The sequence below is a fragment of the Coenobita brevimanus genome, chromosome 40 (assembly GCF_032717465.1).
Source record: "Coenobita brevimanus isolate Jiangsu-jjx chromosome 40, ASM3271746v2, whole genome shotgun sequence".
Lineage (NCBI taxonomy): Eukaryota > Metazoa > Arthropoda > Malacostraca > Decapoda > Coenobitidae > Coenobita > Coenobita brevimanus.
In genome coordinates, this window is record NC_136993.1 from 17,909,302 (window position 1) to 17,923,193 (window position 13,892).

General features: G+C 39.9%; 1 protein-coding gene across 1 annotated transcript in view; it reads left to right on the forward strand.

Annotated features, from left to right (window-relative positions):
* The window catches only part of LOC145396975 (ionotropic receptor 21a-like), a 188,895-nt gene that overhangs the window by 46,199 nt on the left and 128,804 nt on the right, over positions 1 to 13,892 (forward strand). Inside the window, exon 5 of the mRNA XM_080270205.1 lies at positions 13,401 to 13,546. Coding sequence (XP_080126331.1) covers positions 13,401 to 13,546 — 146 coding nt within the window. The remainder of the gene's footprint in view (positions 1 to 13,400; positions 13,547 to 13,892) is intronic.

The following is a 13,892-nucleotide window of genomic DNA, read 5'->3' on the forward strand; positions in this document are numbered from 1 at the left end:
CCAAAACTAACACAGACACATATAAATGTTTATAACCATCACGGACATCAAAATAAAGTTGAATAATGGTATAGATGCATGCATAAGAAAGGAAAAAAAAAAAGAATAATTTGTTTCCGATTTCTCTTTTTACTGTCCTCACTTATCATTACACATTTATCACACTTACCATTACAATTATCACATTATCATTACACTTCATCACACTTATCATTACAATTTCGGCAACAACCAAATTCTCTTGTGGAAACCCTCCATTTCAATGGAATTTATCACACCAGCCATGAAGCATATGCAACACACTGCCTTTCAAGTACATTGAAAGTAACTACACCTGGATGTGTGGTGGGAAACGTTCGCACCTTGTCGGTGCTAATCACAGTCGTGATAGCCTGGGCTGACCCTTGCCGACACGCCAAATAATAGGAACACGTGGATAAAATACAAAGGAATTCATAATTATAAGTAATCAGTAGTCAATCATGAAACATACATGCGCGTAAGTGTGTTCATTGTGAAGGAAGTGCAAAAAAAAAAAAAATGCTAACCAACATTGTCGCGCGTGGCCTTGTGTTCGAAACGCAACGTTGAGAAAAGAGACGTATACAAAATTTAGAATGAAAGTAATAATTAGAAGCAGCCTCAAACTATTGGGTTGAAAAGTATTAGCGCAAAAAGTATGCAATGGACTGAATCATGAGTTATTTGTTATGTGCAGTGACTCCCTAACTAACTAACTAACCAACAAACAGGCAGATAAGTTGACCACGAAGTGCTGGCGGTAATGTTTGCTCGGAGACGGAGGCTAATCAGAGGTACTAATTTGGGCAGGTGGGGAAAATGAAAAAAAAAATGGTAAATTTTTAGAAGTAACCAACGTTTTCGTTTATTATTATTTTTATGGTTTCCAATGCAAAATACCGTGTTTTAATTAGTTTTGACCTTCATTTTTTGGGGAAAATCCCCCTTTTGTAATTTTGAGTAAGATTTCCAAAAGTGGGTTTATCCCCCCAAATCAAGATCAAAATTAATTGAAAACACACTAATCTGCATTAAACTAACCCAAACTAACCTAACCTAACCTGACCTAACCTAACCTAACCTAACCTAGGGCCTGACATAGACCGAGTCCAAATGCCTGCACCAGCCAATATGGCGCGACATTCATCCGCTACTGAGAGATAGCCTAACCTAAGCCACTGCATGACGACCCCTACAAAATTAGCTCCTCCAACTCAAACTGAGTTTAAAAGTTAAGTCTTGGTTAGAATAGTTCAGGGACGTAATATAATGAAAATCGGTAACATTGGTTACTTCTAAAGTTATACCAAAAAGGTAATAATAATAATAAGGTGCGTCGTATGTAGTACAACATATAACATTCTCCAACTGCGTACGTATGGAAACTGGAAGGTACGACTTGAGAAATGAACACAGTGAGGTGTAATTACTGTATATGTATATTTGGGAAGAAGTAGAAGTAATATGAAACAGGTACGTACATCAGGCCTGATAAATCTCGGGGGGTCTGTTGGGGGTTGGATGGGTAGTGAGGGACAAGGAGGGAGGAATGGGATGGGGTTGGGGGGGGGGACAAGGCTAGGTGTATATTTGGGAAGAAGTTGAAATAATATGAGACAGGTACATACAGTACATCAGGCCTGATAACTCTCGGGGGTCTGTTGGAGGTTGGTAGTGAGTGGACAAGGAGGGAGGGATGGGGTGGGGTTTGGGGGGGGACGAGGCTAGCAGGGAGGAGGGGCAAGAGAGGGTGGGAAGGGAGGCAGGTGGTGGTGGGAGGAGAGATGCAGGTGCGTGGAGTGGTAGGAGAGTGATGGGGGACAAGGAGGGAGTGAGGGAGTGGAGTAGAGGATGTCATGGAGACGGCCGAGAGAGGGGTGCCCCCTCACCGCCAGTGTTGGTCCGATCCCCCCCTCACGCCACAACAGGGGTGAGTTCTCATTGGCCTGAAGCCATGTACGTTATAATCGGGATGGAGCAAGCACTCCTCAGTTTTTTACAGGCCCCGTTCAATTGATGCGATTAGGCATTTTAGCATAAAACTCAAATCGCATCAATTGATGTGATTAGGACTTTAAGTGTTAAAGGGTGAGATGCCATACTCTCTATTGGTGGGGAATACAGAGGTGTAGGCATATGACAATATGTAATAGTCACAGATTTTAAAATATAGGTATTACATGAGTAACACTTACACAATAGTCATGTCTGATGTACAGTTACCTCCACTTCTAACGAGTACACTGGGTGGTGTGCTTGATGAAATGTGGCACCACTGTGTTTGTTTACATCGTAGTAACAGCAAGTGAATGGGCAGACCCGCCAAAGCTTCCCCTCCGCTACAGTATCAAGTACCCACAGAAACAATGTCCTATCAAGTCATACTCTGTCTACAAGTGCAAGTGTCTGCCACGTATGTATAGTGGAAGGTAAAGAGAAAAGCAAATAGTAATGCCATTGGCTTCCATTGATTCTCTGAAAGATGACTGTGAGGCGAGGTGGAATGGAGGGGAGCGGGCAGGTGGTGGGAGTGCATGAATCGAAACTTTGTCCTTTTTCATTTAGAAAGATGAAGGGTGTGATTATACATGTTCTGAGGTGGTCTGTAACTCCGTATGTAATAATCTGTATTAGATGAATGTTGGAGTCTTAATGTTCGTCATACAATGTGATGAACAACTGTAGCTGTGCATAAATGTTAGGTGTGATAGTCTGGTGCCTCGAAACGTGGTTCATCTGAGTCTAGTGAGTGTGCAGCTCAACTGCTGTAACATTTTTGTTGCTGAATCAGGGAGGCCACTAATGATTCATGATAGTGCACGTAACACAAGTCATGCTATGTTGTGCTTCATGCAGTCTGTTTTATTGTGAGGAAAAACAATCATTATTTTTGCAAACCATTGTATAAGTAGATGTCCTCTTGCATAAGGTTATACCTACTTTGAGTGTTGGACATCTATTGGCTTACTGGGTGAAAATGTTGTGCAGTCATCATACTGATGGATCACGCGGAGGTAATGAGATACTGTATTTGCATAATGAATGCATATCTTGAATATAATAATTGAAATAACGGCGTTACAGATGTTAAGTCCAAAAATGATGTCGCTTTCTTCGAGGTGCTATTTCATTAGTCTGGATAGCTGTGACACAACATCCACATACACTGATCGTCGTATATTAAACTCTCTTTAAAACATTCATACATTAGTTTTCATACAAGTATTGCACATTCAGGCCCACCTTAGCTTCAGACGCATTATACTATTTAATTGTGAGTCTACACTCACACACTGTTCTTCCAGAGGGACCAATATTCCCATAAACATGCATGTTTGTCAGTTGTCTGCCATTATAACACAAGGTTTTACCGTGTGGCCACGGCTACACAAAATATATCGGTGGCGTGGTGCTGCTGGGAGTGCCCATTATTCAGTGGCGGATTAAGGGGGGGGGGGGCTGACTGAGGGGGGGGGCTGACTGAGCTACAGCCAGGGGCCCCCAGTATTTGGGGGGCCCCCAATTCCTACAGTTTGTCAACAAAATCTGATACAAAAGGTCACCTAAGGGGAATGCATGATTGAGGGCCCTTCAGGGGGGGCCCCTTTCCAATCCCCCATAACAAACCTTCCCTCAGGTATTCCCCCACGGCTACATTAACAATATATTTAGGTTTTCATTATATAAAGTAATAAAAATAACAATAGGCCTACATACAACTTAATTGGACCGGTGCATAAAAATAAAATAGTTACCGGTCCAATTACGTTTGGCCTGTGGTTTTCTTTCATGACTTCGTTAGTTTATGCAGATATTTTATACAAATATTCGGGATAATTTCTCCTTTTTTATTGAGTTATATTATGTTTAGTACATAATAATTTCCGGTACTATAGTATCTGTGAGATCTAGAAGAGAGAATCAGAATATTATTATTCATAAAGTGTAATTTTATTCCTACTCAAATGCTGAAGTCTTTGTTGACATGACACGCCGGTACTCGTGTGTAGTAGAGAGAGTCCAAGACCGTCCTAGGCGGCCAAAATAGCAACATTTAGACGTAAGTTTCTCTGTTTGATATTTTCATTACTTCTTTTATAAAATGGAGTACGTCAAGCATTATTGTGAAGTCTACTAAAAGCACATCGGAAAGACAGAACAAAGGTGCAATGCTTCTGCAAGCCGACCTGCCACTTAGCAGCTGTGCAGCATGTTACTGTACAGAGAAAAGAGAAAATTACTCTATCACTATTCCTCACTATGGTGCTATCGATAGGAAGTTCCGGTTTAGGTTTTGTGTTCTGTTTACTTAGTTTATTTTTACTAAAGATAATTATCGGGTAGGCCTAATGCCTGACGATTTCTCCCATCAATTTTTATCGTGTTCTTCGAGCTATGAAACACGGAAAGATAATTGTAAAAGCATATACCGGTAGTACCTTGTTTGGTATTGTTAGGTTCATTTTAATAGGCTAAGTAAACCTAATTACCTACGCCAACGAAGTTGGAGGGGTTATGTTTTCACCCGTGTTGGTTTGTTTGTATGTTTGTCTGTCTGTGAACAAAATTACTCAAAAACGCGTGGGCCGAGTCTTACGAAATTCTGCATATAGACTGGACATGGCCTACTGAACAAATGATTAGATTTTGATGAAGATCGGGTCAAAGGTCAAGGTCGTGGACGCGAAAAGGTCATACCCCACAATTTCGTACTCAAAAATACTTAACGGATTTCAATGAAATTTTGCGGTAGGCTTTGATATTGTCCAAGGAAGAGATGATTTGATTTTTGTAAAGATCGGGTCAAAGGTCAAGGTCACAGAAACGAAAAGGTCAAAACACATTTTTGACCATAATTTCCTTTTTAATAATGATAGAGACGTGGGACCAACGAAATTTTGTAGTATTAAGCAAGGCCTTTCGGATGTGTGCTGTCATATTTGTCAAATATTTGATTTCTTTGTTTTTTTCTTTGTAAGATTGTTACCAACATGACTCAAAAAGTACTTGATGGAATTGAGTGAAATTTTGTGGGCTTTGATATTATCCAAGGAGGAGGTGATTTTACACTGGTGAATCTCAGGTCAAAGGTCAAGGTCATAGAAACAAAAAGGTCAAAACACATTTTTGGCAATAATTTCTAATAATGATAGAGACGTGGGACAACACCATATTGTAGTATTAAGCAAGGCCTTTCGGATGTGTGGTCAAATAGGTCATGTTTTATTTTTTATTTTTTGGTTTATTCTTTAAGTTTTTTCGATCTGAATAAAATAATCGAGATTCGCTTCGCTCCCCAACTGTTTGATAAAAGGGCTCCCACCTGAAGTTTAGCCAGGGGCCCCATGCACTCTTAATCCGCCCCTGCCATTATTGCATAATTGTAGTCTACGAGTGTTTGTGCAGGGAGTCTGGTTATACACTTCACCGACTTATTCACACTCATGCCAAGCTAGCAGCCAAAGTCGCGTTTTTTGTGACTATACTGTCTGACCATTGAACACACTTTCACCTCCCAGCAGTCTGAATGAGGTCCTGTTTTCAGCCAATAGAAACATTAAATAATACAGTTAAGAACGCAGTTTTAAATGTAAAGTAATGAGTGTTTTAAGCACCGTGTCATCATAGAGGCTTATACAGTATATTACAGCCAAGGATAAGCTGGACCTACGGTAGGATAAAAGTTGAGTGCTGCTGTAGCGTCCAATTAAATGTAACTAACACTGATGCACCAGCACCAGCATGGTAAAACCCAACCACCGCGCTTTAGGTATAATACCCCCGGGTTCTGAATCTACCCCACGTCATGCAGTGGATTTACACATGGTCATTTATTAAGGCAGCAACCTCGTCGTAGTGATGCGATATGATAAGGAAGTCAGTATCAGGTCTGATTACCCATTAAACGAGAAAGGGCCGGAATTTTGTGAAAGAGAGAGAGAGAAAGAGAGAGAGAGAGAGAGAGAGAGAGAGAGAGAGAGAGAGAGAGAGAGGTGTCTCTCTCTCTCTCTCTCTCTCTCTCTCTCTCTCTCTCTATATATATATATATATATATATATATATATATATATATATATATATACATATATATATTGTTACGTCCCAGTCCCACACTGCCACAGGCTCCAACAGCAGTAGTACAGTACAGGAAGGACGTTGCCCAGTGAGTTGTTCTTTTTATGGTCAGCCTTTAGGTGTGCAGTACACAAGATCTGCTGAGGCAAAAATAAACATTGGCTCCTTAAAGTTCACTGTCTTTATTTTCCAAGTAATTCCACTTAATGCTTTTCAACTTCACTGTTCTCACAACCACTGGAGCTATACACACTTTATAGATTGCAGTTACACTTAATGTTTAACAACACTTCACAGTTAGTACACTTAATGCTTGCTAACACTTCACTTATTACACAAGTACTGAAAATAATCTTCACTGACAGTAATTACACTTAATACACTTCACTGTCTTCTCAAGTTCCACTGATATACAAACTTCAGTAACCCGTCACTGTTTGCCACTGTTTTCACAAGTACCAAAAATATACAATCTTCACTGACACCGACTGCACTTCACACAAACTGACCTGAAACCCGACTAAACTCCAAACTGACTGACTAACTAAGCTCTTCCCCATCCTTATATAAGCTTGCATTGTTCTAGAAACGTCCACTTCTCCAACATTCTAGGACATACTGTCTTGCATCAGCCCCTAGCAACAACAGTTACCAACTACGAGACATCAAAACATGCTAGAGAGTTGTCTTACATTACATAACACTCTAAATCATTTACCATACGAACTTAAATTACATAATTTAACAAGCAATCACTTAAATAAAACATTATAAAGAAAAAGAGTACAAACACTGATGCAAAACTTACGAAATTACTAAGCTCACAGACAGCAGCCTAACTTGCAACTCTGACTCGTACAGGAACTTACGGTACCAGAAACGTCTCGAAGGTACGAGACTTCGTAACTGGCAAATCTTCCTTCATAACAATATACATATATATATATATATATATATATATATATATATATATATATATATATATATATATAACGAAAGAGAGTAAGACTCTCTCTCTCTCTCTGTCTCCAGACGCATTATACTATTTAATCGTGTGTCTACAGTCACACATTGCTTGTCCAGAGCGACCAATATTTCCCTTATGAACACCAAAAATCACATAATATTATGTTGGTTATGACCTAACTCCTACCTGGCCACTTTCTGACACGCTCCTACTCAACAACAGTCCACTTCCACACACAGACCTTGCTACCACGCAGGGTGGTCAAATCCACCCCCACCCCCGCTCCATCCTGCAACATTTCATTCCTTTCCTAATACCCCGTCCGACTGACCAAACTGTCCTTAAATCCACCCCCCCCTACCTACCAAATATTCTGTTCTATTTCTAACTGTCTTGAGAATAACGTTTTCAGTGTTCAGCGTCATGGGATATGGCATCACAGATATCCGTAATATCAAAATCTGTTGTCGATCATGAGGTTACTATGAATCTCGTTTTATGGCTCTAAACAATTATACCATAACGACGTTTCGCTTCCCATCAACAATCACCACCACCAGTCCCCGGAACTCATTACACGTCAAGATATTTTAGATCCTGCTTCTCCTTTTCCAACCACTGATATACTACGTGAGTTCATTGTCTGTCATGAAATTGCAAGGATAGTTTCGGGCCAGTATTCTCCGTTACAGAGGCATTTCGGTGGTGTCGTTTTGCCAAGAAAATTGCGTAGTCTAGCCTGGTTTGTGTAGGAGTCCAGTAATGCAACTGGCCAGTCCAGATCCATGGTACCATAGTAGATGACGTCTGCAACGATTGTGTGTGATAAACGGACATATAACGAACTGAAACGCTAGCCACTCTATGCATGTCTGTCCGTTGTCTACCATTATAACACAAGGTTTTAGTACGTAGCCACAGCTACAAAGAATGGCGTGGTGCTGCTGAGATATTGTAAAATTGCGTATAGTCTACGTGTGTTGTGCAGGGAGTCTGGTTATACACTTCAACGACTCATTTCACACTCATGCCAAGATGGCAGCCAAAGTCGCGGTAATGCTGTCTTTACTGACAGACCATTGAACACACTTTCACCTCCCAGCAGTCTGAATGAGGTCCTGTTTTCAGCTAATGTCAACATTAACTAATGAAGTAAACAATGCAATTTATATACAAAGTAAGGAGTGTTTTAAGCACCGTGTCATCACAGAGGCTTATACAGTATATCACAGCCAAGGATTAGCTGGACCTACGGTAGGATAAAGGTTGAGTGCTGCTGGAACGTCCACGTAAATGTAACTAACACTGATGCACCAGCACCAGCATGGTAAAACCCAACCACCGCGCTTTAGGTATAATACCCCCGGTTTCTGAACCTACCCCAAGTCATCCAGTGGATTTACACAAATTTATTGATAAGGCAGCATTCTCATCGTGGTGATGCGATATGATAAGTTAGTCAATATCAGGACTCGTTACCCATTAAACGAGAAAGGGCCGGAATTTTGTGAAGAGAGAGAGAGAGAGAGAGAGAGAGAGAGAGAGAGAGAGAGAGAGAGAGAGAGAGAGAGAGAGAGAGAGAGAGAGAGAGAGAGATGCATTCATGGTGCCATTACAAGTTGCTACTATACGACATAATTAACCCAGGGAAGGATAGGGTGGCCCTTGTCTCCCTGGGTGTCCATCTACAGTGACGGTAGCCTCTTATCACCGACCTGTGTAGCGTGAGCATAAGACTCCTTGTTTACAGGCTATTTAAAAGAGAGAGAGAGAGAGAGGCCTCTGTCTCTGTCACTCTCTCTCTCTCTCTCTCTCTCTCTCTCCTTATATATATATATATATATATATATATATATATATATATATATATATATATATATATACAAAAGGAAAAAGAGACGCTCTACTCTCTCTCTCTCTCTTTCACAAAAATCCGGCCCTTTCTCGTTTAATGGGTAATCAGACCTGATACTGACTTCCTTATCATATCGCATCACTACGACGAGATTGCTGCCTTATCAATGACCATGTGTAAATCCAATGGATGTTCAGAACCCGGGGGTATTATGCCTAAAGCGCGGTGGTTAGGTTTTACCATGCTGGTGCTGGTGCATCAGTGTTAGTTACATTTACTTGGACGCTACAGCAGCACTCAACTTTTATCCTACCGTAGGTCCAGCTTATCATTGGCTGTGATATACTGTATAAGCCTCTATGATGACACGGTGCTTAAAACACTCATTACTTTACATTTAAAATTGCGTTCTTAACTGTATTATTTAATGTTTCTATTGGCTGAAAACAGGACCTCATTCAGACTGCTGGGAGGTGAAAGTGTGTTCAATGGTCAGACAGTATAGGCACAAAAACAGCGACTTTGGCTGCTAGCTTGGGATGAGTATGAATAAGTCGGTGAAGTGTATAACCAGACTCCCTGCACAAACACTCGTAGACTACAATTATGCAATAATGGGCACTCCCAGCAGCACCACGCCACCGATATATTTTGTGTAGCCGTGGCCACACGCTAAAACCTTGTGTTATAATGGCAGACAACTGACAGACATGCATGTTTATGGGAATATTGGTCCCTCTGGAAGAACAGTGTGTGAGTGTAGACTCACGATTAAATAGTATAATGCGTCTGAAGCCAAGATGGGCCTGATTGTGCAATAGTTGTATGAAAACTAATGTGTGAATGTTTTAAGAGAGTATAATATACGACGATCAGTGTATGTGGATGTTGTGTCACAGCTATCCAGTCTAATGAAATAGCACCTCGAAGAAAGCGACATCATTTTTGGACTAAACATCTGTAACACCGTTATTTCAATTATTATATTCAAGATATGCATTCATTATGCAAATACAGTATCTCATTACCTCCGCGTGATCCATCAGTATGATGACTGCACAACATTTTCACCCAGTAAGCCAATAGCTGTCCAACACTCAAAGTAGGTATAACCTTATGCAAGAGGACATCTACTTATACAATGGTTTGCAAAAATAATGATTGTTTTTCCTCACAATAAAACAGACTGCATGAAGCACAACATAGCATGACCGTTGTGTTACGTGCACTATCATGAATCATTTGTGGCCTCCCTGATTCAGCAACAAAAATGTTACAGCAGTTGAGCTGCACACTCACTAAACTCAGATGAACCACGTTTCGAGGCACCAGACTATCACACCTAACATTTATGCACAGCTACAGTTGTTCACCACATTGTATGACGAACATTAAGACTCCAACATTCATCCAATACAGGTTGTTACATACGGAGTTACAGATCACCTCAGAACATCTGTATTATCATACCCATCATCTATCTAAACGATACGGGACAAAGTTTCGATACATGCGCCCCAACCACCTGTCCCCCATCCCCTCCGTTCCACTTCACATCCCAGTCATCTCCTGTCAGAGAAACAATGGAAGCCAATGGCATTACTATTTGTTTTTCTACCTTCCACTTGATAGAATAATGTTTCTGTGGGTACTAGAAACTGTAGCGGGTCTGCCCATTCACTTGCTGTTACTACGATGTAAACAAACACTGTGGTGCCACATTTCACCAAGCACACCACTCGCTGTACTCGTTAGAAGTGGAGGTAACTGTACAAGGAAAGTCAGACTCATATTCGAGCTTAAGAATGTTGATGTATCACATACTCATTAAGCCAGACAATATAGGTATGTCCGGAGCATGCAGTATAACTTACTTGAGCCAGTTATCTGACAAAGACACACCTATGCACTGGTCGGTATATATATATATATATATATATATATATATATATATATATATATATATATATATATATATATATATATATATATATATATATATATATATATAGGCTGGGAAATTGGAAAGGAGGGCAGAGAAGGGGAGAAGGGGTTGGAATAGGATAGCTAGGTGGCTCTCCATCATGCTACGTTATGTTCCATTATGTTACACTGTCAAGTCTTTGTACACCTTTGTACAATAAAACCCTGTGTGGAAAATATTTTTCCCCAGAACGAGTATCAATTGCGCTCTTTACCCTTTTAAAATAGGTTTTCCTGTTGAAAGCAGAGGAAAAACCAGGGAGCGTTTATAACTAATTCGTTTTTTTTTCTAACCCAGAGATTGTGTTCTAGTTCTGGTTAATAATCCTTATTATTAATAAATTAAATGCTACTGTGTTTAACCTTTGCGGACAACTATATTGTAAATAAGCATAAATACTTAGGAAGTTTCCATTGTCATGACTGCACATGCGTAGTAGGATGACGTGGTATCCCGGCGGGAAAACAGAGAAAGCTCTAACATATCTTGGCATAGATAAAGTGAATAATTGGCTTTAGATTTATTTAAAACTAAGATTAATTTAAGGTGGATTTTCCTTGTAAATTTTCATGAAGTAAATTTTTTTTTCTCTCCCTTTGCATAAGTATTTAGGTAAAGAGAAAACAGAGGAAAAATAATGTATGGCCCTTTTTGTTAATCTAAGTTTCATAATTCGGCACTATGAGTAGAGTGTTGAAGACCCCTGCATTACGTCCAAATGTCCAGTGTTGTTGAGCCATATTCTTGTTCACCTTCTTTAGTGATTTACCTGGCATATTACAGCTTAAGATTTTCTGACATTTTTTAAATAACAGACCATAGGGAAAAAAATTATTTGAAAAAAATCCACACTCCAGATTACTGGTGTCCTCCATTCATAAAAATCTGTAACAGATGGATTTGAACAGCTGTAGGTTGAAGTTTGTGGGGAAACAACTCCAGAGAAATGAGTTCCAAGGAGATGCACTTCGGGGAATACAAAATATCTGATAGGCAGAAGTTCTCCAATATTTCAGTGTGACACTCCAGTCATGAGCACTACCAGATGCCCATGTAGCACAGGGGAAGGCAGGGAGTGGTGGCACAGTGGATACATTTTCGTCTGAGCATTTGCCATAAAAGTATCTGTAAAATAATGTGAGAGAAGGAACATTCCTTCTTACTGTAGGGGAGGTAGTTTATTTATTACAGCAGGGTTACTAAAAATTCTAACAGCTTTGTTCAGATTTTCGTCAAGTTGTTTTAATGCAACCCCTGCACACCCATTTCATAAGAGTGGGCAGTATTCCAGCTGAGAGTGCACATGACCCTTATAAACAACAGCTAACTGCTCGCCAGTGACGAAGCTACAAACTCCGTATAATAATCCAAGTTTCTTTGAGGTGGTTTTTGCAAGTGATCTGACATAAAGGTCCAGCTGAGGGGAGAGGAATATTAGTAGCATTGAAGGATAATATAAGAATCTGACAATATATGTCTATGAGTAAACTGTATATATTTGGTTATACTAGCATTAAATTAGACAAGGTTGTTTTGTCCCCATCCGGGGATCCTGGATGTCTTGATTTATGGAGATGGCTGTACTGAGTTTTGAGTTAGAGATATTAATCTTTGTGAATGGGTGTTTATGTGTGAATGAACTGTGAAGTGTTGAGTCATCTGCATATGAATGGATGTGATTATTATTGACATAAGAGATCATAAATATGAATTGGGAATAGGGTTGGAGCTAGAGCTAATCCTTGTGGTACGCCGGCATTAACTGAGTGGAAACTGCAATATACATCATCTACTTTTACTCTTACCTTTCTGTCGCTGAGATATGAGGAAATCAGAGGAACAAAAGACGTCAGTCCACAACATGGGAGTTTTGATACAGGGAATTGTGCCACACTCTGTTAAAAGCTTTAGAAATATCAAGGGATACTGTATGAGTTTCTCCATGTTGGTCAATGTATAGATGCATGGAGTGAATCAGGACACGGAGTATATCAATGGTGGATCATTCATGTCGAAAACCATACTGTCTATCACTAATTAAGTTGTTGGATTCAAGATGTTTAACTATGTGCTTATTCAATACGATTTCAAATACTTTAGCAAGAGAAGCCGTGATAGCTATTGATCTGTAATCAGAGGTCAGAGTAACTTCCTTTACTCGGAATTGGGTGGATATTGGCTTCTTTCCAAGAATTAGGGAATGAAGAAGTACATATGCATAGTCTGAATAATTTAGCAAGAACACAAGCAAGTTTGGGGGAGCATTTTTTCAAAACAATTGAAGGAATTCCGTCTGAGCCTGGAGCTTTGTTCCTAATATCGACACTCTGTGCAAGAAAAAACATTCAGCATTACAAAAATTTGTGAATCTGCAATATAGAAAATAAATCAATGAAGAAAAGGTGTTATGAATCCTCCTACGGCAACGAGAATAGTCCTTATTCTGTTTTGGAAATGATAAGAAATCTAGTATATGAGAATGAGCCTCTCTACATTAGGTGGTTGTGATTCATGATGAAAGGGACCTGCTAACACCATTGTGGAGCAGCAACCTATGTCGAACCTACCTCTTCCTGCTCATCGGTCCACAACATCTGCTGTCTTTCGCTGACCAACACCTCCAGGCCTGGGATTACTATGGAAAGTAAGTGGAAGTAACTTCATTAAACTGTACAATAGTTCTGATTTACAATTTGAGCCAAAGTTAAAAATATAATCTTGTTCTGGTGTTTGTACTGCATTTTGCTGCTGTAACTTGGCTATAAGGATATAAACCAACATCATCATGTTCGACTGAAGAGTCACACTATCGTGACCATGAAATAGGGTACAAAAAACAACCCTGGCCGACTAAAAAAGATGTATTCCAAACAGTTTCGCCAACAGCTGTCCCCAACTTCAGTGGATCTACAGACTAAGAGTAGTACATACAAATGCTTTGTAGCTGCTCATATGAGGCGCTTAGTTCATTACCGGGCTAAGCACCAAAA